This window comes from Rhinolophus ferrumequinum, chromosome 4 (genome assembly GCF_004115265.2).
Source record: "Rhinolophus ferrumequinum isolate MPI-CBG mRhiFer1 chromosome 4, mRhiFer1_v1.p, whole genome shotgun sequence".
In the NCBI taxonomy this organism is placed as follows: domain Eukaryota; kingdom Metazoa; phylum Chordata; class Mammalia; order Chiroptera; family Rhinolophidae; genus Rhinolophus; species Rhinolophus ferrumequinum.
In genome coordinates, this window is record NC_046287.1 from 804,817 (window position 1) to 831,918 (window position 27,102).

At 51.5% G+C, this 27,102-nt stretch overlaps 1 protein-coding gene across 10 annotated transcripts in view; it reads left to right on the plus strand.

The window, feature by feature from the left end:
* ARHGEF10 (Rho guanine nucleotide exchange factor 10) overlaps positions 1-27,102 on the plus strand; it is a 118,075-nt gene that overhangs the window by 74,346 nt on the left and 16,627 nt on the right. For all 10 annotated transcript variants that reach the window (XM_033104372.1, XM_033104370.1, XM_033104371.1 and 7 more), the window contains 11 exons: positions 1,554-1,724; positions 3,709-3,854; positions 6,208-6,389; positions 17,229-17,344; positions 17,728-17,855; positions 17,990-18,090; positions 19,370-19,491; positions 20,165-20,251; positions 21,814-22,022; positions 22,508-22,665; positions 24,996-25,138. In XM_033104372.1, coding sequence (XP_032960263.1) covers positions 1,554-1,724; positions 3,709-3,854; positions 6,208-6,389; positions 17,229-17,344; positions 17,728-17,855; positions 17,990-18,090; positions 19,370-19,491; positions 20,165-20,251; positions 21,814-22,022; positions 22,508-22,665; positions 24,996-25,138 — 1,563 coding nt within the window. The remainder of the gene's footprint in view (positions 1-1,553; positions 1,725-3,708; positions 3,855-6,207; positions 6,390-17,228; positions 17,345-17,727; positions 17,856-17,989; positions 18,091-19,369; positions 19,492-20,164; positions 20,252-21,813; positions 22,023-22,507; positions 22,666-24,995; positions 25,139-27,102) is intronic.

Consider the following 27,102-nt stretch of genomic DNA (forward strand, 5'->3'; position numbering starts at 1 on the left):
GGCACATCAAGAGTGACCTCATGAGCATGGACTCAAGTGTGGTTGGAGGCGTCTGTCATGCATAACAGCAAGTGCTGCTTTACCCCCGTCACTCAGAAATTCCTAGGGTTTCAGGGGCTCTGTGCCTGGACTGGGGACACAGACCGAGTTTGGGTTTTAACTGCACAGCAGGTCTCAGCACTGGGGAGCTGGCTGCCCTCTGGGGACCAGGCAGACAGACCTCGGCTCCCATCCAGCTGGTCTGGGGCCTGGTCCTCAGGGGCGGGACAGGCCCGAAAACCAGCCATGCCAGTTCCTAAGTTACTCATCTGCTGACAGGAGGTGGGCACCCTGCAGAACAGATTGCCCTTCGGACCTGCTGGTTTAGACAAACAGCTCTCGGCTCCATTTGCCGTTTTGAACAGCAAAACTGGTTTTGAGTGCAGATAGGAGATCACGTCAGGAAGACTGCCCTCCTGGTGGCCAGGCTGTCAGGCTGCCCACACGCACGTGGCCACCTCCAGTCTGCCCAGACCTGCCTGTCAGCTGCCCTCACGTCAGTGAATGGGCAGGTCGTCTGTCAGGGAGCCACCCCCGGCCTCGCGATGGCCCAGCTGCTTCTGCTCAGGTCAGATGGCTGTGCTTGTGCCTGCTGATTAAAATCAACTGAAGAGTAATAGTGACGTCATCCAGAAGGGACTGGCGCTTGGGAAATACTGCCAAGTCCCTGGCCCTGAGATTTTTGTTTCTTTTATAACTGACCAAATCTGTGTGAAAAGTGCTTATTAAATAAGGGTAGTCATAAAAATTTGAAAGAGGACACACATTGAAGTGTTAATATTGGCTATTTGTGTGCATAGGCTTATAGTCATTTTTTAAAATTCTTTCTATTCACGTATATCTTCCAATGTATGTTCACTTGTATTAGAATATTAATAACAAAAGCTGTTATTTTTCCAAAATCAAAATATCCAGAAAATGTGTTTTATTTCTTTAGTTGAGGAGTGTTTACTGAGCTCTTCATATGTGCAGACACTGTCAGTTTCTAGGGAGGTGTCATGTGGAGGTCGTAGGGTGGTGAGGAAGGCAGATGTCAGGAAACCAATTAGACAGGTAGTTCTTTACACTGGGGTAAGTCTCCGAAAGGCAAACCCTAGGGTGCTGGGAGGTGTCATCACATGGGTGACAGCTAGGGTGGAATGGCCTTAGGGACCATGCCTGTAAAAGCTGTTTTTGCAAACTGTTAGTCGGTGCTTTAGTTGTCACGGGTCGCCGGTCTCCTCCAAGAGCTGACTGGCAAGAACACAGATATTGTTGTGTTTGTGCTGTTCTTTCCTGGAAGTGCTGTGTTTTCCATGAACAGTGCCGCGTACTGAGTTAATTTTGGTTTTGCAAAATCAGCCACGTCATGATTCACTTCGTTTATTATCCTTCCCAGAAGTAGCTGATGTCATGTCAGCTTTCAGTTGCCAGCTTGTGGGGGTTGTGGTTGTGGGTGTTGGAGGTTTGCGGGTGGTAACCGCCTACTTCCCTATCAGCCGTCACGTGTCCCTTTTGCCTTGTTTCTCCGAAAGGACATGTTGAAGAACACGTCCCGAGGACACCCAGACAGGCTGCCCCTTCAGATGGCGCTGACGGAGCTCGAGACATTAGCAGACAAGTTAAATGAAAGAAAACGAGACGCTGACCAGCGCTGCGAAATGAAACAAATAGCAAAAGCCATAAATGAGCGATACCTGAACAAGGTTGACAGAGATTTCTTCAACTCCACGCTGAAATAACTTTTGCTTTTACTAATCTGCCGTGATAATTTCAGCCATTCATTACTAACCCTTGGAGCCTTTGGAATGATCCCCTTGGCCCCAGCTCTTAACTGGGGGCCGATGGGGAGCCGCAGGCGGCCACCACGGGGCCTGTGGGCTTCAGTCTGTGGCGTTTGTTTCTTCCCAGATTCAGGAGGTCCGCACATGGGCCCAGGGCCCCCAGAAAGGTTTAGAGAACTCTTTTAATGAGTTTTGCTTTTGAAGTGCGGTGTTTCATTTTAGATACTCACAGTTAAAGCATAAAATACATAGGTTTTTATTTGTACCTGTCTGTGCATGGGCATGTAGTACTTATTGTGAAAAGGCGATGCATGATGCAACGTGAAAGCAGGTCCTTGGCAAAGCTGTGTTTCAGCTTTCTGTTTACAGTCATTTTTCTGCGACAGTGGTCTGACTTTGGGTAAGCTTTACCGTCTGATTCCCTGGTCCACAGGAGGGCTTCAGTTGTATGAGCTGCAGTAAATAATTACATGATATGTAATATCCCTGCTCCCTAATCACGTTTTGTTTTGGTCAGTAGGGTTAATTTCCTACCCTATAGTGACATTCACTAATTGAAATATAAGAACTTCACTATAATACATTTTTTATTTTAATTTAATTTAATTTTTATTTTTTCCCTTCTTCCGCCTCACCCCCCACTCCGGTTCAAGCCATTGTTTCTCAGTCTAGTTGTGTAGGACACAGCTCCCTGGCCCACGCTGGTATTATGAGCCTTGCGCTCCCCCGGCTGAGGCAGTCGGTCGGCCACTCAGTGGCTCACGGCAGCTCTCGCTGGCTGCTGGCCACTCATGCTGGCTGTTGACAACCCACGCTGGCAGCTGCTCATGGCAGCACACAACAGCCAGCAGCAGCCCACATTGACCTCCGGCTGCTCACCGAGCCCAGCCCCAGGGAGAGCCATTGTTCACAATCTTAGCTGTAGAGGGCGCAGCTCACTGGCCCATGTGGGAATCGAACCGGAGACCTCGGCCACCGGGCCAGCCCTACTGTAATACATTATAAGCGCAGGCTTTGTTTCTGATTCTGCAAATGATTTACATACGAAGTTTTCTCAGCAGAAAATGACATTAAATGGTAATTTCCATTTAAAATCAGGCTTCCCTGTGGCACTTTAGTGTTTCAAGCCCGTGCGGTACACAGAGTGGTCGGGTCCTTACTGCACGCCCGTGTGCATGCACACAGCAACGCTCTTCTGTGAGCGTGTCAGGGAAGGTGGAGGTTAGAACCGGAAGGCAGCAGAGCTCATCTGGGCTGAGGGTTCTGGGCTTTCCCGCGGCCCACTTGTTACAAGAAGTGACTTCTACGTGGTTGTATATGGCGAATTAACACAAAGCACCTTTCCAGAGAACCAAGGGTACTCTGTTGGCCCCCCAAGGCGAGGAGGTGTGGACTTCATTGTGCAATTGTGTGGGAAAGCGGAGTTACAAAATATCACTTTCACTGGTAAACACTCCGGGTTGATACAGTGTTACAAGTGGCAGAATGGTTTGCTCAGCCATAGAATGAGAAGGAATGGAGTGTTTATCCAAAGGAGTCATGTACGGAGAAGGAATATGTGAGTGACAGGTGACAATAAGTTAAGCGCTCATTTGTGGAATTGGTGTCTCTTAGCTTAGAAGTGTGTTCACAGGGGAATAAATTCTTTTCGTTGTTTAGAATAACTGGAACGCTGTCTGTAAAACATTTAGTGAAAAAGCCCCTTTCTAAGCGTTAGTACGTAGGTGAGTATGATTGGGAGCACGTGGGCCCTCTTTAGAGAAAACAGTCCGTAAAGTTTTGTTGCCGCATACTCGTGTTTTTTTTTGTTTGTTTGTTTGTTTTGCAAGACTTCTTTCTCATCCTTTTTCTCTCTTTGATAAACTCGATTGTGGTAACTGTGTCAAGTGTGACTTTGAATATTCAGCTTCTCAGCAGTGGAAACCGATACCTCATTCGATCTGACGATATGATAGAGACCGTTTACAATGACAGAGGAGAAGTTACGAAAACCAAAGAACGCCGGCTCTTCATGTTAAATGACGTGCTGATGTGTGCCACAGTCGGTGCCCGGTAAGGAACCGTTTCATTCCCTAGACAGCTGTGGACCCACGTGCGGTTGGTGGGCCACACAGGCGGTGATGCGCTAATTCTCACGCACGCCAAGAGCGTCTGTGTGCAGAGCTTGCACAGCCAGTCCTGTGACTCAGGGAAGTGCAGATGGACCAGACAGCGTGTTTCTAAGGGGTTGCTGGTCACTGCCGGCAGGAACTAGGGACCTGTAGGTGCTCGTTCTCCTTAAACACGGCTGACACTGGAACTGGAAACTAAGTTGTTTCTTTTCTAACCCCACTCAGCCATCTATAGTTCTTGTTTTGATCTTTGTCAAGTTCTTTTTCCTTAGCTGCTTCTCTATAAGTGTATTTATTTTTTTAAAACACGTTACTCTTTTTTTTTCCCACTGGGGAATATTGGAGACCAGTGTGTTTCTCCAGGGCCTGTCGGCTCCAAGTCGTTGTCCTTCAATTTACTTGTGGAGGGCGCAGCTCAGCTCCAAGTCCAGTCGACGTTTTCAATCTTTAGTTGCTGGGGGCGCAGCCCACCATCCCATGTGGGAATTGAACCGACAACCTTGTTGTTCAGAGATGGCGCTCTAACTGAGCCATCCTGCCGCCCCTCTAGAAATGTATTTTTGATAAATGTTTTTCTTACATAATTAAATTGGGTATATTCATATTCAGTGTAAACCAAGGAAATGAGTAAGGACACTTTATACTTCTTTCCTTTAACATTGTTTTACATCAGAACTGTTCCAGTACATAGGACACTCGTTGGTTGAGGATTTTAAGACATTTAAAGGTCTTCAGATGAGGGAATTGACATACAACTGAACGAATGTGGGTGGTGCGATATGAAGTGGGGTCCTGAGCCGCTCAGAGTGGCTGTGAGAGTCAGTTCTGTTCCCGGTGTTCGGGAAGCCAGTGGTGAACTGTTGGCGGTGTGAAGTCATCTGCGCTGGGGGTATTGACACCATGGAGAGTGGCCACTGTGACAGAACGGGGCCCGCTCCTTCCAGTGAGAGCTGGCTGTTAGCATTTCCCAGCATACCACCACAGAGCAGAGTGTCATGCCTGTCGCCCTCACTCACCCGCAACCACACACTGTGGCTTCTCCTCCCGGGACCTCAGAGACCCAGCAGGTGGCTGGTGGTGAGAGTCTTGGAGCTCCATTGCAGTGCCACCTTCTCGGGATATAAAAGGACTTGTACAGCCTCTGAGGACACCAAGACCCCAGCCACCATCGCACTGAGGAGTCTGGAGTCAAACAGGAGGAACAGCGGCTTGGGCGCAGGGCCCTGGGCATCTGTCATTCTAAACACACGCTCCGATTCATAGCATATTCACCCTGTTTCACTTCTTACTCACAGGGAGCTTATGCCTCCCCCTTTCCGCTTCCCATGGGACCGAAGTGGAAATGGAAGCAGGACCCTCTGACATCAGGGAGGTTGGGTGGCGTGGGTATGGGTGGGCTCCCAGTAAGTCAAGGGCCTCGGTTTAAAGGCTGGCGGCTGGCATGTTGGGCGTTGCTCCTGCACCTGGATTGTGCACACACACACACACACACGCACTGGACTGTGTGCACACATGCACACACGCACACCCTGGACTGTGCACACACGCACACACGCACTGGACTGTGTGCACACATGCACACATGCACACACACACCGTGGACTGTGCACACACGCGCACACACGGGCACACACACACTTGAAGAAAAGCAAAATGTGATTCTCACTGGCTGTGCTTCTGCAAGGGCAGGCTTTCCTGGGCAGGCGCCGGAACACAGGTGTCTGCTCTGGTGTTCTCTGCCTGCCCGGCTGTACAGGTGTGCTTTGTGTTTCTCTGCATGTATGTTCCAGGTGTGAAAACAGAAGAACATAATCTCTGTGGGTCATTGGATTTTTTTTCCATTTCATTCCCACATACTAAGTATTGTAATCGTGGCGTTTAATGGCCTGATTTAATCTTATTAAAATGGTTATACTGTACCCACAATTGAGAGGGCATGTCAGCGTTACCCCACATCAGACGGTTGGCATAACTGTGCCCACGTAGATTTGCCCCGGTAACGTATTTACCAGAACACTTGAGCGTCTTGGCTCCGATGGCCACCAGGAAGCAGCCAGCCGGCTCCTTTGGGCTTTCAGGAGGTACATCATGTGTCCCGTGTTCTCTGGGTTAGACTAGGAGCCCCCGCCGTGTCATCTAATTGGGGGCCTCCTCATGCAGCCAATGGTAACTGCGGGTGAGCACGTCAGAGCACTGTGACGCCGCCATGCAGGCATTCCTCTGGGGACATCGCAGGGACAGAGGGTCCCTGTGTCATTGTTCACAAAGTAAAAACCTGCTGGTTGTTGTTTCAGTACCTCACATGACAGCAGTGCCCTCACGCCGACCAGCCAAAGGTACCTGCTGAAGTGGAGCGTCCCCCTGGGACACGTGGAGGTGATCGAGTACGGCCGGAGCGCGGGTGGAAGCGAGCTCAGCCGAGGCGCTGCACCACACCCCCCCGGGAGCCTGGCTGTGGTGGCCGGCGTGAAGCCACGTAAGTGACACGTCACTCAAGTGCTTACGGAGGGGGCTGGCGTGCTCTGGGACAGAACTAGCTTCTGACACTAAGAAGACCCATTAAAGTAGCAACTGTTGGCGTGTGCGTTTTATGTTGGTGGGTGAACGAGGACCTTGGGACGTGTCCCCGTGGGCAAGCGTCCTTTGGGGTTAAGACCAAGCACTCCTGCACATGGGACGTTTGATTTCTGTTCTGCATTTCCCATGAGCCATGAGGACTGGGCCCCTCCTGCGTGAGCACCGAATTGGCGCCCAGAGGTCCTGGCGTGTGGACGGGGTCCCAGGTCAGCTCTGCTGCAGACCGGCCCCTCGCCCTCTGCTCCAGGCCCCGCCCCCCCCCCCGTGGAGGGGCCCTTGGCTCTGAATTTCACAAGGCTAAATGAGAGACAGGTGTCAAAATGCTTCGCAGATGCTCCAATAGTTGCATGCTTATGCCTGCTGTTTCCAAAGGGTCTTCAGAGCGTAGGTTTGGAACTTAGTGTGGCGGCCATTCTCCTCCTCCGTTTCTGTTTTAACCCAAATGAGCTGGCTAAGGTGTGCTCGCTCTCTGGCCTCTGCCCTGAGTTGTGGAGCACGTGACATGCAGTGAGGGGAACTTGCACTGGACCTTTTTATACAGAAAGTGAGCCTGTCTATTAAATTTTAGTAATAAATATAAATATTCAGTAATTAATCTTTCGCATCATTTTTTCTGATACCTTTGAAAAGCTCTAACTTTCCTCACTGAACACACACATTTGCTTGGATTCATACAAGCCTGATATGAATATTGGGTCTCGTTTGTTCTGGGGTCTCCTATTCACGGGATGTTACTTGTCACTCTGTTTGGTAATCTGCCTGGTTCCCTGGCCCCCGGCGCATGGTAACTCTTACTCTGGACTGGCTGACTTCTAATCATACTACTTAAAGCAATGTGCACAGTCTCAACTGATAATCAAAATGCCGAACTGTTACAGAATTCAAAAGTGGGGCGGTCAGGGGCCGGGCGCAGAAAGGACGGAGAGAACAAGGGCTTTCCAGATTGACCCGCGTCATTGGAATTTTATGCGAGGTCAACGTGTATGCGTTGGTTCAAAGTTCTTAAAAATGCACTTAAATTATTTGGCATTATCGATTGCAAATCATATTTATGTCTAGGTTTTGTGAATGAAAAAATGTGTATCTGTGTATTTTGTGATGGTGGCAATCTTAAATGTACCTGTGAGTCAGATTCCATCATCGGGTTCAAATTGCTGATGATGCTTTGACTCAGGAAGTGGAGGCTGTGCCCCGGGACACCGTCTCCTTCACCTTTTTATGTGTGACTCACACCGGGCCAACGCAGAGCAAGACTGCAGTCAGCGAGCAGTATTAAAGGTGAAGACAGGATGACTCGATTTTAAAAATGTTTTATGGAAGGAAGAATCTGGAAAAAGATTGCTACTGCATTTGCACCCTAAACGTTGCTGCAGCTTTCCATCAACTTAGCACCTGGAGCTCTGTAGTTCTCATTGCTAATTAAGAGAAATGTGTCACCTTGGAGAGTAAGTCTCTTTCTTCATTCTGAATAAGAACTTGGTTGTCATATTGTAAGTTAAGGAGACTTTGGGAAATACTTAGAAACAGACATGATTGTGCTTTGCAGACTTGCCGTGATTTTGTTCAGTCGTATCTCTTGAAAGAGCAAGGACGTAGGCTCAGAGGGCAGTCTGTCAGGAGCGTCTCTGCACTGCCCTAAACAGGGAGTTCGGTGCAGCTTGTTCTGCCATCAATAGAGATTTGTTCTCCTTCGTCCTCTGGGTGGAACCATACCTTAGGCATAACATGTCTGATCTTCGTCTGTCATTGCCTTTGGTGGAGGTTGGTGGCGGAGTGCCGTGCCTCAGTGAGCTGTTATTGTAACGAGTTTACTTTAGGAAATAAGGGTACTGCTAACTTAACCAGTGCACGAGGAATTCCCCTGCTCGTCATTCGCTCCCTCCTGCTGGTCCTGCCAGTGGTATGGTTTCCCTTCCGCCTAGAGCCGGGCGTGCAGCAGCAGCTCAGAAAACATTTTCTGAGCGAATGAGGGCAGGAATGGAGTCACCAGTCACCATCATGTTTAATCAAACTGTGTCTTCCCACCTGCCTGTTTCTCGAAGGCCTGTGCTGAAGCGAGCACGCGTTCTCATAAACCCCCAAACGCGTGAGCTCAGACTGCGCCCAGGGCCACTCACGTGGGAGGCAGGCGTCTGACACGCAAACTGCATGATGGGACGTGCTCCCCACTGGGCGCATGGCGGGCGCTCTGGGAACTCGAAAGGAGAAAGGTTTTCACAGATGATGCCCTTTAAGTTAGGCTTTAAAGGAGTGGGATTTCAATAGATGGAGAGTGGAGGTTCGTTCGTTCACTCATTCATTCAGCTGGTAGTTACTGAGCAGCCAGCCACTCCTGGCGCCCCCTCTGGAAGCAGAGGAGGGAGCACATGTGTGCAGGATGTGGCAGGCTGTTCAGTGACTAGAACCGTCAGAGCCGGGACTGTCCCTCCAGCTCTGCTCACGGGTCCAGCCCCATCCACAGGAGTGTAACCAGAGGGGGCCCCTGGGCTGTCCTGGGATCTCCAGGACAGTGGACATTCAGCACTGACTCTCGTTGGTGACAGTGCTGCCTCTGAGGGAAGGACTGAGAGCGTCTGAGTGTCTGCATTAGGCTTCCCATCTAAGAAGCTGCTTTAGAGACGGGCCCTCATTCCATCTCCACCTGATGACCCTTCTATTCCTCTGGTGACACCAGGGGACAAAGCCGGGGGTTGGAGAAAGAAAGCAAAGGAATTTCTCGTGACTTAGTAAGCTGTCTGCCTCTGGACTGGAGAGCAGAGTGAAGGTGACAGTGTGTAGGAGATGCCGCTCCTTGGTGAGAAGTAATGTGCCTATCCCTCCAGTAACGGATCTGTGTCACTGACACAGACTGTCTGACCGGCACTGTCTGGATGCAGGTTTCCACATGGGCCGTGGTGTCTTCAGCACAGATGTCCAGGGACAAGCCACCACTGTCTTGGGATTCAGGGCTGCTGAAACTCTCCTTTAGGTGTCTCAGTTGTGTTGGATGCGTCACTCTTTAAGCTTTATTTGTTTATTATCTTATGGCCATAGAGTCCAGTCGCCCATTTCAAGCGCACGGTGGCCTGTTGCCTTGGAGGGGCCAAGGGGCCCCACTGAGTCTGCAGCAGGAGGCTAATGGGGGGTCCCCAGCACCGGCTGCAGTCAGGGCCGTGGGGCCACAAGTCCCCTTGGCTCCCCAGCTTAGTGTGCGGGCCTCAGTTCCCGTCCATAAAGCGGGCTTAGTTTTAATTCCGAGCTATGAAAGGAGGGCTGTAGAGTAAACCGTTCTTAAAATGCCTTCTGGATTAAACCCTTTCCTTAACAAGTTCAAGTTCTGTTTGAGTTGGAAGACGGACCTCACGTTAGAACTCGGGGCCTCCGGTGAAAGGGTGGGTGCTACCGCTGACACAGGCCAGTGGCGTATTAACCCTGGGGTAGGAGTTCTCGTGGCCTGTCCCCAGTCACCTAGGAGAGGGACAGTCTGCTGTTAGGGACATAATGAGTTGGTCTGTGTGGCATCAATCCATGATATTGATATCGTTGGCACCAGCCTGCAGCCAGTGAGTCCCTCATGGTTTATGCAGAAGAAGCCGTGTCCCATCGCGAGCCATGTCCCACGAGTGTGGCTGGGCTGCGCAGACGTCCCCAGTTGTTATGGAAGGACTCAGATTTACCCTCAGTGCTTTTGTTCCTTCTGCAGCTCTTGCACTTGTCATCCCTCAATTATTTTGAGAAGCGAAGTTATAATTCTTGTTTTCAGTTGATATCCACGTGATGTTTGTGCTCTCTGAATGACTGTTCTGAAATTCAGTGTTGGAAAGCTGGGTCTGTTATTCAGCGTGGGAGAGTGTGGGCGCACTGCCTAGCTACCGGTGCCTCCTGGAGGGGACGCGTGGCCGCCGGCAAGGGCCCCGGTGGGAGCTGCGCGTGGGAGAGGCACGCGTGGAACGTTCATTTGCTCTGCAGCATTCGTCTCCTTGAGTTGTGACATTTTATGGGCATTAAGTTTTCTCTCTAGTGCAAGGGCTTGAAAGCTGGTGTCATGGTCCCCCGGCATTCCATGGGTTGGTTTAAGTTTCCAAACCCCTGAAATTATTTTGCAAAATTTTGTGCATTTTTCTGGGGTGATTGTAAAGATTGCCCCAACGTCCTGAATTGGGGCTGGTGTTAGGAAGAGAAAGACTCGGAGACACGTCCCTGGCCTCCAGCGCGTTGGTCTGGCGCACTCTGCGGGCTGCCTATCGCTTCCTAGTGACGTGCCCTCCCTGTGAGAGAAGATAAGTGACCCTACTGCCAGAAATGGGGTCACTCTGTGCGGTGTTCTCAGCAGGATCTTTATAACCACAATTCAGACTCCACACCTGGACGTCTCGGCATTCCCGGCTGCCAGGATTGAGCTCGCAGGGGCCTGTCACACAGCCCCTGCTCTCCAGGGACCTTCAGTGGACCAGAGGGGACCTGCCAGCAAGCCCAGTTTCAGAAGATGGTGGCTGAGAAACATCACCCATCTTTTAAACGCTTCCCAAGGAGCAGCTCTTACTGTCTCCAGAAATGAGAGTACGGGCTGAATCTCAGTGCCATGTGCAAATGCCAGTACTGTTACTTTGTCATTACTTTCTGGTTAGTTACTTAATCCCTCAAAACAACAGTGGGAGTCACAGCGTGGCTGTACTTTTCTGTCACATGGAAGGTGCCCTGTTGCGAGTACACAATCAGCCTGGTTCTGTGCGGCTGTGATTGGACCAGCGTCCAGGTCAGTGTTTCGGGGCTTTGTACCATGAGGTTTTCCATATTGAAGATTCCAGCAGTGAAAAGTGCTGTAGGAACGTCTGGGGTGTGTCTCAAGGACACGCTGCCCTTGGCCCGGGCACTTGCAGGTAAAGGGACAGCAGCTCCAGGGAGCAAAGCCACCCTGTTTGCCATTGGGAACTTTGCTGAGAAAACGGATGGCCAGCAGGAAGATGCCTGTCCCCTGAGCTTTGCAGAAGTGCCGCTAGGACAGGGCGCAGGGCATGAGCCACTTTCCTGTCATGCACGCGTGGCCCGGCCTGCTCCAGGAGTGCCAAGGACCCGGGAGACCCCGAGGTTCCTGGGTGCATGCTGAGCACAGACCCAGGCCGTGGCCACCGCGATTCCTACAGGAGGCCCAGGTGCTGTGGACGGCCTCTCACCGGCCTCCCTCATCCCCCCACGGCAGACTGAAGCCTGGTGGCTGCTGACGCACTGAGCTTGGGATGACCTCTACATGACGGTTCCTCCTGTTATGAGGGGATGTGGATGGCCGGGCCTGCAAAGATGACCACCCAAAGCGGGCCTCAGATTTGGGGGTTCTTGCAGCTGTGCTCTGTGCCCTGGAAGCTCCGCTGGTCTCCCTGGCGGCACCTGTGCGATCGGAGTCTGCAGGGGTGGTTGGGTGGAGTCGGCTTCTCGTGGGGCTGGGAGGCAGGTCATGCGCAAGCAGGAGGGCGCTTCTTGGGCTGATGTGACCAGTGTCCCGTCTGTTCCGGATCTCTGATGCTTATTCCACACGGTGGTTCTTCCCCCGGGATGAAGCCATGTGGCAAACAGATGACACGTGTGTCCTGAGAAGTGCCTCCAAAGCCTCACATGGAATGAAACCATGAAAGCACACGCATGTACATGCCTGTTTTAGGACAGCGAGTGTCTCGGCTGGAGGGGAAGTGGAAAGTGGTGATGGAGTTGGGTTGTTGGACTTCACATTTCGTTTCTTTTGGTAAAAGTGACATCTGCAGCCAGTACAGCAAACACTGACATCTACGAGTTCTGGGCAGCTGGTGAAAACCTGGCCATGTATTATTTTCTCTGCTGCATTTTAAAAATCCGTTATGCTTTACCAACGTGAGAGCCGAGAGACTAGAGTGGCAGGTCCGTGTGCCCTGGGATGGCGGCTGCAGTGACAGAGTGGGACAGAAAGCAGGGAGAGGGTCTGTTGTCATTTCAGGCTCATGGGGACAGCCCTGCATGGAGGTTTGCCGAGGTGCCATTGCACAAAGCATGTGGACACCCTCTGGTGTCCAGGGATGACACCCTGTCCTTTGCTTGGTTTATTTCCGCCTCGCGTTTCTGTGGGGACAAATGCTTCTGTGAATTTCAGGGTTTCAGCAGCGCCTCCTGCGGACTCTACAGTCTTCAGGAAAGCAGCAGGAGGCAGGTGGGGTGTGAGACGCACGTGGCTGTGTATGTGTGTGCACGGTGCTGAAATAGTCCTGACAGCCGCGTAGCTGCTCCAAGGCCTGCCCCCACGTATGTGCTCGGACTATGTTCACGCGGCACTCTTCCCCAGGGCTCATCCCTGGTGCCCAGCCTTCTAGGGCGATGGCTGTAGTTGATCCGTCCTACGTGATGTACCAGGTGGCGTGTGCACGGGTGTGCCTGCGTGTGTGCCAGGTGGCGTGTGTGCCTGGTGGCGTGTGCACGGGCGTGCCTGCGTGTGTGCCAGGTGGCGTGTGCACGGGCGTGCCTGTGTATGTGCCAGGTGGCGTGTGCACGGGTGTGCCTGCGTGTGTGCCAGGTGGCGTGTGTGCCAGGTGGCGTGTGCACGGGCGTGCCTGCGTATGTGCCAGGTGGCATGTGCACGGGCGTGCCTGCGTGTGTGCCAGGTGGCGTGTGCATGGGTGTGCTCTGTCGCTTCCTTAGGTTTGGGCAGACGAGCCGTCCAGAATGCTGTGCGCTGCACTGATGGTGCATCTGTGTGCCTGTTTGTGCGTGTGTGGCTTCTGGCCGTGCACAGGTGGAAGTGCTCATGGATGTGTCCATGGGGGTGGCCACGCACACTGTGTCTACTGCACACAGTAGGCATGGCGCTGCACATGGAGACACGTGCAGGCCACACGGCGAGCACGTTGGCGCTGTGTCTGGCTTCAGATGCCATCTACACTGTAGGGACAGGTTTCTTCCCTGATCAGCGCTCTTGGACCTTTGTGGATGTTATTTTCATGTCACAGAATACCTACCTTTTATAAAACTCCACAAGCCAGGCTGGACTCTGGTCATAGTGCAGGCTCTTGTTCTTCTGTCACTTTGCATCATAATTGCAGCTCCAGAGCTCAGCTGTGGCACCACCGTCTGCCCGGCCTGAGGTTGGAGGGCTGCTGGCAGGAGGCCGGCTGCGGCATGGTTTCAGAGGCAGGGGGAGTTGGTTTGCTGGAGCTCTGGCAGGCTCACCCCTGACTTACAACCAAGAATTTCCTGCACTTTCTGCGTCAGAACCCAGTTTGCTCATCGAGAAACTGAACTTGTTCTTGTCAGCAGACTTTGGGTCTGCACTGCACGAACGACACTATTTACAAACAGTGTCGGGAATTAACTGTTGCTCCCCGTTGACCAGACTAAAACAGTTTAAGAAAGTGGGGATGGCCGGTCCTTCTCTGGGCCCTTGTGTGCACGTGCATCCACGCGTGCGCCCGTGTGGGGTGTTCTCAGGGCACGGGGTGATAGCGTCTTCACGTCATCAATGCTGAGTGCAGGCGATTTCAAGTGACCACATGGTGCCCTCCCTTGTCTGCTCCCTTTACTTGTGTATGTTAAGCTGCTGCAGTGACCTGGCCACTGGGAATGCTGATGTATGGACATCCTTGCGCGTAAATCGTCTACTGATCTGATGTCCACTCTCAGCCAGAGGGAAGGGATCTCTTCTGCCCCTGCAGCTCCCAGACAGGTGCCTGTGGGAGGGGCAGTGAGAGAACTGGGTCCCCGTCCGCTGGCAGACCTCTGCACCTGTCTTCACAAGCATTGTATGTGGCTGTGACACCGGCTGTGATGTCCCTGAAGGACAGGCCTTGGCGGGTCACTGTGTGTCTTCTTCCCCTCAACACTTTGATGCTGGTCAGCATGTGTGTGACCAGGACACCGGGCACTCATGATTGTGGACTTCAGGAATTCAGACTATTTCCAGCTGCAAGGGGGGTGCAACACTTGGTCGGCTCCACTCAGAAAGGGAGAGGCTGGCTCCTCGTGACACTCCACCAGCCCTGTCACTGGAGAGAGCACAGACACATGTCCCTGTGGATTTGGAGGCCCCTGCAGGGGTGGGAACTCCTTTCTCCAAATGCAGGAAGAACCTAGACGGACATGTGGGGCTCTGGAAGCATGAAAAATGACGAAAGTCACAGTCCCTTACGTTTGTTTTGTACGTGTGCGTTACATGAAAACATGGATTTCTGTAACACACAGATATGCATGCAGGTTCACAGAGTTCCCAGACCCTTGCTGCCGCACAGTGACGTGGAAGGGACTTCTTCCATGCATTGTCCCTGCCCTGCGCTCAGGACATGGGCACACACCGTTCGAGTATTTTCTGGTAGTCTGCGTGCAGGTCGAGAGCCTGGGAGGTGAAATGTGACCAGGAAGTCCACCGGCATTGCACCGCTTCTAGCTCTGCTTTCCCACGCGGGTCTCTGCCTCCAAGACACCTGCTTGAGCTCAAGCATTTTGTGTTTCACGTGTGGCTTACTCACAGGTTCTTGGAACACCCAACTTAGAAGGCGTCTCGGGTCTCTTGTTCCCATCGTATTCCCAAGCGGACGACAGGTCTTTCTGCAGGCGACTGGCACAGCCCTCTCCTTACGCGGGTGTGGAATCGTGCAGTTACAGCGTTAGTGACTGAAGGGAAGAAGTCATGATTCGAGTTAGACGTTTGTCCTCTAAGCTGAGGGATTCCTTCGAACAAATGGCAAATTGAGCAAATACCTGGGCAAATATAAACAGACTATTTATATTATAAAAATAGATGCAGGGAACTGTGTGAACTCTTACACGACATTCTGAGAAGACAAAACTAAAACGATGGAAAACAGACAAGTGGGTGTGGGGGTGAGGGCGCAGGCAGCATTTCCAAAGGGACACTGACGGGGGTCTTTGTGGCAAACGGCTTGTTCTGTGGTCCCATCACGTGGTGGTCACACACATCTCCTACCCACGCGCTAAAATTCAGAGAGCCGCACTGCGAAAGGAAAGGGGTCCCTTTTGCGGTGTGGTAATGGTAAAAATAAAAAGCAGATGTAGGCCAGTTGGTAAGCCAATGTCGCACTTATCGCAAGGTCACGCTGATTGACTTTGTCATCAAAAGTTAATAAAAGCAGGTATGTGCGTTATTAGCCAAAAATGTCTCAAATTATAAACATTCTGGTAAGGAAAAATAAACATATAAATATAACCGTTGCAACAGCGTTTCTCCTTTTTTTGTGCAACTTCGTGAAAATAGTTGAGCTGTAACCATCACAGAACTTGTCGAGGTTGGTCATAAAAATCGGGCCACTGAGTAAGTCCTCATGTGACCACGGCTGCCACACGCATGCACTGTTGTGGGTGGTCCGCATGCTGCACCGCTGGGCGAGGGTTACTCAATGCGGAGAGGTGGCCGCACTCCCATTGGAAGTCCTGGATCCTCCCGCTCTAATGACGCGACGAGCTACAGAAGGGCGCACAGGGTCCCTGTTCTCTTTCTCAAGAAGGTCAGGAAGGTGACAGCAGAGTCTCAGGCCACCCTCGGTGGGTTCCTCCCGAGCCGGCCCTGGCGGCAGCCAACTGTCCCCGGGGTTCTGTGTATCAAGTTCATTTTTGAATTTTCCTTTGCATATTTATGTTTATATTTAAAATATTTTGGCCAGTAACGTGTTTACTTTCACTGACAAACTTTTGATGTGAACACGGCCTGGTGATGGGTTTGCGGGCGCTGCACTAACTGTTGACACGTAGGCCGCCGCCCGTGTAGCTGGACCTGTGGGGCGCAGCCAGGAAGCTGCTCCCTCATCAGCTCCACGCGTGTTCTCTTCCACCTGGATTGGGAATCTGGCTCCCTCCTTACTGGCTAGGTGACCTCAGGCGTCGCTTTTATATGCAAGGTAGACAAGACAACGTGCTGCTACACGTCCCTGCTTTGTGGGCTTTCAGTGTCATTCTGAGTTTACGCCCCACCCATCTGAACGTGTGTGACCTCAGGCAGTGTCATCAGTGACGTGGAGACAGGGTGTGCTCCCCTGTACCCTGCGTCCTGCTGTTAGAATGAAGGACAAAGCCTTCGGGAATGACTGGTGCTGGGCTGCCCCCACTCGGACGCCCAGAGCCAGCACACCCCTGAATACCTAGAGAAAGATCTCTGGGAAACTCATTCTGATGTTGGATGGGCCTGGTTCTTGGAAATTAGGTGCAGATTAAAGGTCATTTCTAGATGCCTCTTACCAATAGTACTTAATGACATCAACAATGGTTAAAAAATACTAGAAGGCAAAACACATCAGTCAGGCCCAAGTTGTGAGACGTTCTTAAAAATGGCTCACCAACGTCCTTCAAACACATCAAGGTCATGAAAGACAAAAAAGCACCCGAGTAGCTGACCCAGAGCGGGGGGACTTGAGGAGACACCACAGCTAATGTGTTGTGGGATCAGATCCAAGACCAGAAGAACCACGTTGGAGGCGGGGAACTTGAACAGGGTCTGCAGGTGGTTCCACAGTGTTGCCCGAGGTGGTGTCCTGGCTTTGACCGCGGTGCTGTGGTTCTGTAAGATTTGAACATGGGGACCTGGGGGAGAGGTGTCCTGAGGGGGCTCTGCTGTTTTTGCAACTTTTCTCTAAATTTAAAATTATTTCAAAACAAAAAGTTAGAAAAGGAAAAACGCTAAATGCTTCAAAACACCTACTGTTCAAAAGCTGGAAATTAGCTAGAATTATTTTCGTGTTTTCTTCCCTCGAAAGCCGGCCTCAGATTGCTTGTCTTCTGTTTGCTTCTTTTTCAGACAAAGTTTACATGGGGCCCGGACAGCTGTACCAAGATTTACAGAACCTCCTGCACGACCTGAATGTGGTCGGTCAGATCACGCAACTCATCGGAGACCTGAAAGGACACTACCAGGTGACCGTCGAGCCATTTGGTTTCCAATTCCCTTTTTCCTTCTGAGTGGCTGTCAGTGTGTGAGTGTTTTGCCCGCCAGGCTGTACCGGAGCGAGAGCCCAGGTTCACTGTAAGAATTGGGCTGGTTGTGTTTCCTCCCATTCTGGACGCTGGGGGTGGGAGGTGGGGGCTCCTTCTGTGTAACTGCCCTGCACTCGGGTGACGGTTCATGGAGATACCGCTCAGCAAAGCGCCGTGTGGCCTGACTCCCAAGGGTTTCTTTTTCGTAATCAGATATGAATGTCGCTGGTGTCCCTGGGATTTTCATGTTGCAACGACGCTCTTCCCCTCAGGATGGTACTGTCTTCACACTTTTCAATTGTGCCTGTGTGTTTGCCCCGCAGAACCTGAGCCAGTCAGTGGCCCACGACTGGACATCGGGTCTGCAGAGGCTTATTCTGAACAAAGAAGAGGAGATCCGAGCCGCCGGCTGGTGCAGGGTCCAGCTTCAGCTCCCGGGCAAGCCGGACAGGTCAGTGGTGCCTGCAGAGCATGACCTTTGTCGATGTGCTTGTCTCGGGGTGGTGACGACTTGGGGCAGGTACGCATGTGACTTTGCCATGACGGCTGCATCCTGTGCAGTGAATGCCCTGTCCTTTCTGGCAGGTCTGGGCGGCCAGCTTTCTTTACAGCTGTGTTCAGCACCTTCACGCCTGCCGTCAAGGAGTCCTGGATCAGCAGCCTGAAGATGGCCAAGCTCGCCCTCGGTAGGAGTGGGTTGCTCTACGCGAAATGAGGCGCGACCCATCAAGGGACAGCGTACATTTCCTAGTCCCCTGGAGTTTTCTATGTTATGATGAGACACACAGCTAAAAGGGTACCGTCATGGTTGGGAAGTAAAATCGACAGCAGAGTCATCTGCTCACCTGAACGAGGGTTTATAAATGGGAAGCTTACCCCAGTACGGGCGTGGGCCAGAAGTTTATATTATAATTTAGGAAGCGTAGGGCAAAAAGCCCTCACTTTTATTACACAACATTCTATATTAGCTGAGATTCTTCAACACAAGGGAAAGCTGTGAGTCAGGAGTCCAGCCCTGGGTCCCATCGGGTCTGGGTCTACATGTCAGGAAAGCTTCTTCTCAGCCTCTGTGTCCTGGTCCCCACCTGTGAACTGAACTACAGGTGGGGCTGACCTTCCAGCATGAAAAACAAGTCCTGTGAGCATGGGTTGACTGTGATTATTACCTTGTTGCTTGCCTTTTGTTCATATATATCAAACTGAGATCTATCTATGTATTGATATGTACATTTATGTGAGTTATACACACAGACCTGTCGCTCAGAACACTGAGCACGTGTGTGTGTGGAATTCCCTTTCAGATGCAAACAGTTCTATCCACTGATAATAAGATAGAGTCAGGCAGTGGGCCGGGGTCGCTGTGGTCAGTGGGGGGCCTGTGCGGGCAGGGGGTGGGGGTCACGCACCCCCGCTCCTTTCTCCCTGAATAATTTAGTGGTTTATCAGGTGACTCAGGAAACAGAGCCGGCCCACTCTCAGAACAGAGTATGTTGAACCTGAAAACAAGCTCCCTTTTATCTTTGATGAATTACATGTTCACAGCTGAGATTGACAAGTTGCTTTGGTAGGAAAATATTTCTTCATTCCTTGGTGCTTTTTTATCCCCTGGCCTTATACCACGTTAAAAACTTTTCACTATATCTCTGGTATTTGAATCTAAACATCTCAGTTACTTTGGGAAAAAAAAATGAAAAAAGATAAGGAAACATAGGCCTAGGTATTTACACAGCGACAGTTCACAGCCCTTCATGTTGGCGCATCCAGGAGCAAACAGGGACATGGGACGTCACTTACGTGTGGCAGCGTGCGTTCTAAGAGCAGGGGCTGTGCAGCCTCTCCCATGAGGAAGGGTGGCCCCGTGTTCCAGGAGTACAGCGTTCAGTGCCCCGCCTCACAGCAGGGGCAGATGTCGGCTGTGTGCCAGCTCACTGCTGTCCTTGCCATTTTCTCCCTGACCGTGACCAGAGGAGGAGAACCACATGGGCTGGTTCTGTGTAGAGGACGACGGGAATCAGATCAAAAAGGAAAGACACCCTCTCCTCGTGGGGCACATGCCGGTGACGGTGGCCAAGCAGCAGGAGTTCAAGGTGACAGGCGGGTGGGCGTCCACGGTCATGCCTTCCTTGTCCCGCTTAGGGGCAGAGTCCCAACGCGTCTCCCAGCCCAGCCGCAGTCAGTGCTTCCCTGGGGCCATTAGAAGTCACCCGAGGTCGCTGTTTTGGGACCCCAGCATGCACTCCAAGTGTGTGTGTGAGGCGGGGGCACATGTGGTCACATCTGCTCCGTTCGCGCAAGGTCGCAGAGGCCTCGCGCTTGTGGGGCGGGTGGTGCCCACTGTGATGTCCCTCCTCATCCAGAGCTGTGGGTCTGCGGCTGTAGCCTGTCTGTTCCCACTGCCGGCCCCAGGACACTCCGACTGGGAGCCTGGGGTTCCCTGTGGCTCCGCCAGCCGAGGGGTCACTGCCCGGGGGGGTGGAGGGGCAGCCCACCTGTGACGTGCTCCACGACGGCTGCTCCAGCCAGTGCTGGGGTCTGAAGGTGAACTACTAAAGCCTGAAGTGGCCTCCTTAGGTGTTTGCTCCTCGAAAGCTAATTTCTGAGACTCACTGTAACTGTTTCCTCTTTCAATCTTTGATAAGTCGTAACCTGGACTTTCTGTGGCTACATGTCAGGACTCTGTCATTCGTTTAAGACATGACGCCGCCCAGACGCCTCCTGGTCCCAGTGTAAATGTGGGCGTTTAATTTTCTCCCCCCCCAGATCGAGTGTGCCGCTTACAACCCTGAACTGTCCCTCAGCAGCGGGGGCCAGTCGGACTCCAGGCCCACGGCCCCCGGCTTCCTGTGGGTAAGACGCCCCGTGGGTCTCTCACCAGCTGCGTGGTCGGGGCCACGTGACTCGCAGAGCTGAGGGCTTCAGGGGAGGGCGGTTAGTTGCCAGTGTTCCCTGGATTATCTTTCTAAACACGACAGTCGTGAACCGTGAAAGGGAGCTCATCACTTTGGAGGAGAAGTACAATTCTTGGGAGTTAAAATGTTTCTCTTTTTTCTTTTTCATCTAAATCTTTGCCAGATTAAATTCAGTCCAGAGATAAGCCACTTAACTAGTATGAGAAGAACTTAAATGTTTCTTCAGTTTCGGTGGTTTAGTTGTGTGGTTTTTTCCCTCCAAGACATTGCTGGCTGTTTACACTGGAAACTTAAAGTGAATTTGTTCCAAATAAAATACTGCATTTGAATTATGCTACAGTTGCAGTGGACACTTCTGGTTTGTGCAAACCAGAGGACTTCCCCAGGCGGTGTGTGTTGAGGTGTTCTGGGATCCCCCTTCCCGGGGCCCCCTGACTTTTATACGATGGGCCTGCTCACTGTTGCTTTGCCTCCCCAGTGTCCTCCCCTTGGTCAGCTTGTCTGCCACCTCAGCCCGAGCTCCTGCTGCATCACTTCTGCTGGCTGAGTGTTGAAAAGGGACAACTTGATTACCTGATAATTGTTTGCTCCTATCTACCAGTGAAGGGATAGGCTTCTTTCCCTCAGGAGTTTGAAATTTTAAGAGAAATTTTTTTCATTAATTGGACCTGTAGTGGGTGCCTTCTTTCCTCTGCTGGTCACTCCCCACTCCTGTCCCCAGACTGGGACATGGCAGTTTGGCCTCCTTCCCCTAAAAGGCTGTCAGCAGGATGCTTATTTGTAACATGGAAAAAACACAGTAAGAATAAGGAGAGATGTCACCACATTTCCAAAACTAGCTGAAAGGAGAAATAATCCGTGAAGGATAGACACCACCCTAAATTGGCTGGCTTTGTCTCTCAAGATCCACGAGCTCACAAGATCTGACGCTTTCCCACTTAAGAGGCAATTAAATTTAAGTTTATATCGGAAAGAAACTTTGCTGAATGTCTTTCATGGTCCGAAGAGCGGGAGGGTCGGGTATAGTGACGGCTGGTGTTAGGAACGGACAGCAGTATATCGTAGGTTAGATGCTAACGACCCAGCGGGGTCCAGTCGTGCAGCTTTTTCTCCTTTGAATATTGTTTTCTTGGGTAAGGTGTGTTAAACTTTAGTGTGAAATTATTTAAAACTGATATTAATCCGCTTGATGAGACTTTAAATTGTGTACAAACACCACTGTGTAGGGTGAGGTCTGTGATTTTTTTTTTTAAAGCACGTAAATGTGATTTGTTTTAAAATCAAAACTGTGATCTTATTAAAATTAAAAGGAAAAAATAAGCCAATTAAATATGTTGCGAAGGAAAAGGGGCACTCTTAGCAGAATTTACACACCGCGTGACTCTTCTCAGCGTGGTGGCTCGCGGGAAATTCGGCTTTTGTCGCCGCTGATGCTTGTCAGCTTTCAGCTACGGCGTCTGCACCCACACGCCCACTTCTCCCCTTAATTCCCTGATTCAGATCGGAAGTTGTACCAGCCAAATGGGTCAAATTGCCATCGTCTCATTTCAAAATTCCACCCCGAAAGTCATCGAGTGCTTCAACGTGGAATCCCGCATCCTGTGCATGGTGCATATCCCTGCGGACGAGCCTAGCGCCACCGTGGAGCCTGAGACCCCGGTGGGAAAAGCGCTGGTCCCCACCATCTGCTTAGGGACCGAGGAGGGGAGGTGGGTGCTCCCACTGTGTCACAGGCACCCGCGCTGCTCCGTGGACAGCAGAGCGTCAGGCGCTGGGTGGGCATTGTCCCACGGGAGTTCACCCGGGACACTCCCCAGTGTGTCTGAGTCCTACGTGTGTCTGCCACGGGCGTGGTTCAGTCTCATTCATGCTTTGAAAAGTATTCCTGTATTTTGCATTTTGGAATGAACAGCCACAGTCTGTGTTATAATCCTATGGTATGTGGACACAGGTTAAAGGAAAGTTAAAATGATTTTCCTGAAGGCAGTTCCAAGATAAGAAGGAGTAATTTGTCTTTAATCCAGAATTCATCCTTTAAAACAGATCAAAGTAGTCGCGTGTTTAAATGCAGCCATGGGTTTGCAGACGCGCGGGAGGGCCCGGCGAGGGTGGGATGCAGCGCAGTGTGACGGGGGCAGGCGCGTCTGCTCATCGTGAGCACGTGTGTTTATTAGCTCACGCTTTTCTTTTCAAGCATTTCCGTTTATAAAAGCAGTCAAGGCTCCAAGAAAGTGCGTCTGCAGCACTTCTTCACCCCCGAGAAGTCCACTGTCATGAGCCTGGCCTGCACGCCACGGAGCCTGTACGCGGGCCTCGTCGACGGGGCCGTGGCCGTCTACGCAAAAGCAGAAGGTAGGGGTCGCCCGGCGCCAGCAGCTCTCACCCTTGTCCCAGAGCACATGTAACTTTCTCACTCACAAAAGGACGATGGGAAACTAGAACGAGCACCCAGGAAAGGGTTTTGAAAGTCAGTGTCCTGCCAGCCCCTCCGAATCCCACAAAGGAACAGGCTCAGTGTGCACCTTCATCCTTATCGAGCCTGAATCTGTTCCCTGCATCTACCCTCACTGTCCTCTCCGATGGAAAGAATTGCAGGCCCTTCAGCGTGTGTGGCTGTTATGCTCTGCGCCAGCCCAAGAGAGCCTGGACTCTGGCTGTTGTCCCCCTCTGTCCCAGTCCTTTCCTGGCTTCTCTGGCCTCTCCGTTCCTTTTGTCACAGCCCCACCGCAAGTTCTCGTGGGTTGCAGTGCCGGGAGCTGGCCTCGCCGCCCTGTAGCAGGCACCCAGCCCAGGGCTGTCTGTTTTGTGCACCTGGTCCCCCCGTGCCGGCAGGTGTAGGTGGTGCTGCTTGCTGCTCCATCTCCTGGCACTCCGCCCCTGCCTGCAGCTGTACTCGCTGTGATGGCTCTGCCTCCACGAGCTGCTTTGAGGAGTTTGCCGCCACTCCTTAGGGGCACTCACTTGGGGGGGTTTGCTCTGTGCCTCCCTGCCCCCTCTCTCCAGAAGTGCAGAGTTCATGCCCAGGTCCCAGCTGCCACAGCCAGTGCCACAGACACTGACCTCTCGTTGTCCTTTTCCGTCTCAGCCAGGGCCCTTCGTGCCCACTAGACACCCTTGATTCCTGGTTGTGCTGCCCTCTTACCTCCCACACCCTCCATCCACCAGCAAATTCGTGTCCACTCCTCCAAAACAAGTCCTGGTCACGTCCCAGCCTGGCCCCTTCCATGTGCACAGACTGAAATCCGTTCCTGTCCCCCACGATCTTCCACGTGGCACCTGCCCACCCTCCCCTGGCCTGCCCCTCCTCCTTGTCCTGCCGTAGGCACGCAGCTTCTGTCTGTTGTTCAAACACAAGTCCTTTCCCAGCCGAGAAGTTTGTGCCGCTTGGTCCCTTTCCTGGACGGCCGTGGTGCCGTTGGCCTTGACCTTCACCCTTGCTTCCTTGCAGAGGTCATCTCTGCCGCACGTATCAGTGAGGCCGCCTCTGACACGCGTGGGCGAGGCCGCCCCGCACAGGCCCGCCTTGGCCGCACTGCGGGCTGGGTCCCAGACCACTGCAGTGAAGGAGCCGTTCGTTACCTTTGTGCCGGTGACAGCCTCGCCTTCAGTTTGCGCCTGCGCCACACTGCGCAGCACAGTAGAAGGCTGTCTTAACCGTGTCGTAAACGTCCCCACTTGCCTGTTGTCGGGTGTGCTCACCTCAGTGTAACACAGTTACTCACGAGCAGGTTTTAGATCAGGAGGCTTGGACTTCACGTGCAGAACGAAGAAGGAACAACTCTCTTTGCGAACAGGTCCTTGTTCTCCCAGAGCAAAGCATTTTTATTTGATGAGGGACTGATAGATGAACAACTTAGTTATGTTTTTAGGCACGATGGCTTAATTAAGGGTTAGTCTGAAAACTGAAGATTGCGTTTAATCATTCACAGGATAATTACATCAGCCACTTTAAAAACTGCATGTTAACTCTGCTTTAAATCATGTTTTATTGCTATGCAAGTTGCATATTGACCTACACTTTGTATGGAGTGTCATAAACCTCATCAGTAGATCTCTGAAAATATTTTCAAACCAGAATATTTGATCATTTCCTGTGTTTCAGGAATGCAGTTTATCAAGAGAGGTGGGATGCCTTTTACCTCAATTTTGGTTGTTTTTTTCATATTCATTGAAGATGTGTTTTCTCATCCTAATACAGTATATGTCAAAGGATATTTTTAAAAATGCACGGATGGGGACATTTATACACTTGTCCAGTTATTTTGGGTGAAATTCCTTTTAATGCTATCTGAACCATTTTTTATATTATTATTGTAAATAACAGAACTTGTCAGATGCCTGTCTGCCAGGCGCTATGCTGAGCCTTTTCATTGCATTATCACATTTTGAATTCTCACAACATCCTTTGAAGCACATGGCAGTATTGTCCCCATTTTGCAGAGAAGGCAGATGGGACGTAGGGTGGCTAAGCTGTCCAGGACAGGCACCAAGTGGCAGCCCGGGGAGAACGGACGCCGGCTGCCTCAGCCGCTCCGAGCTCCATCATTAGGCGCCTGTGGAAACGGCGTGAGTGCTTGTAACTCGAATGTTTGATTGTCTGTCATTTAGAATTGATCTTTGCCCCAGGTCTTGTGCACAGATAACTGAGTCTGAATGAAATTAAAAGGAATGTTTCCTTTCAGATGGATCCTGGGACTCTGAGCCTCAGAAGGTTGTCAAGTTGGGTGTGTTGCCAGTGAGGAGCCTGGTGATGACGGAAGACATGTTGTGGGCGGCGTCCGGGGGCCAGGTTTTCATCATCTGCGTGGAGACGCACGCTGTGGAGGTAGGTGGCTGTAAGGGGCTGACCGGTGCCGGCAGGTGCATTCCAGGACCAGTTCCACCCCCACCCTCACCTTGGACCCCCTGGGGCTGGAGGTCAGAGGGCCTCCGGCAATCAGCAAATAGCAACCCCTGCCTGTGGCTAAAAGAAAACCTTCCATATTTGGCTAGAAAGACGGAACTAACTAGAAACTTCCAATAACCATTGTCTACCACTCACCCATGGGAAAAATTGTTCATTTTTTACCTGGAAATTCATATAAGCACAGAACTTTAAAAGAGCTATCCAGTGTGAACATAATAGAGATTCTTCAAGGACATATGGAAAATGAGCATTCGATGGAAGTGGCATTTCAGATCAGTGGGATAAATGGATTATTCGATAAAGGATGATGAGACAAGTCACCATTTGGAAAAAAATGTATGTCAGGCCCCAGCTCTGTACCTTTGTAAACATTCCAGATTGAATGTAGCATTAGGATATAGACAGGACCGGGAACTTGCCCGGTGAGAGGCCGGTCTGGTGCCCTTGCCGTGGGGGAGGCTTCCCGACAATGCCCGTACCGTGAAGTGGCCATAATAAAGAAAGTGATACATCAGGGAAAGTTTTAGAACCTTTTTCACATCGAATATGTGTGTGTGTTTGTATCAAAGATTTTGTAAATTAAAAATTAGGAAAATATATGGTACATCTGTGACTAAGAGTGAATGTTCTTAGTCAAAGAGATTTCTTACTAAACTTTAAAAAAAGGATGCCAGCTCATAGAAAATGTTCAGAGGATATGAAAAGGCAGCTCACAGAAAAAGAAATACAAATAGGCCATCTACTCACCAATGTGCACACACAGATAGGTGTCTATACACACCCATGGTGTGCTCAGAGACAGAGCTGCATGTGTGCGTATGTGTACATGGACACACACATACCTTAGTCTCATTATGAACGAAAAGTTGCTCGTTAAAACAAAGGACAGTGTGGGCTGCCAGCGCTGGGATGTGGTGCCCAGGGCCGAGGACGCAGCTGGGGTGGGACGCCTGGGCAGCGTCTGACAGGCAGCCCTGCCTCTCCCGTGGGCATTCGCAGCCTCGCAGCTTTCCAGGAGCTGCTGCCAATCGGCTCGCAACGGTGTCTGCTGCAATGTTGTCTGGTCTCACAAATCATTGGACATGTCCAGATGAGCATCGGTGGGGGGACCGGTCGAACCGCGGCGTGCTCTGTGACAACCCAGGAGAAGGTGTGTGTGCAGTGAGGGGAGGCGTGCCCCCAAGTGCAGGCCGGCAGGTGTAGCAAGGGGTGAGCATACACATGTGAGGGACGCCCGTGCTTCTGGCCCTCAGCACCGTGCGTTTCAGCCGTTAGTGGTTGTGTAATTGTGTGTGTGCACGTGCACCTGCAAAGGTGCAGAAATTCCTGGGAAGATACACAGAAGCTGTCTCTTCCATGCAGGGAGCAGGGGTGGGAGAGAAGGAAGTTTAGATTTCTTTGTCCTTTTGAACTTTTTAGCCATGTCACGTATTATGTTTCTTATGAAAAGATCACACATACTTCATTATTTGCTGTCTGTCCATCACCGTTTCCGACCGTCTCTGCACTAAGTAAACTCCAATAGCACAGGGTTTTCTGCCTCATGAGTAAATAGGCCTTTGCCCTCCCGTGAAGGGCCGGAGGACGGGCTGATGCAGAGGGGTCTGCGTCACCTCCGGGGCTCCGAGTCCTCGCACTCTCAGGCATACCGATGCCCCATGGACGCCTGAACGGATGAGTCCGACTCTCCTCGGGGCATCAGGTCACCAGGGCGGGACTTGCAACCACTTTGCTAATATCTTGCCAGACTCATTTTAAGACATTCATGAAATCCATGTTAGGACATAGTTTGGTGGCTGTGCTGTTATGTCAAAGTGGAACATACGGCTCCAACGCCGAGAGCTCCTTTACAGTGTAGAGTGAGTGTGGGTGACCATGGTCAG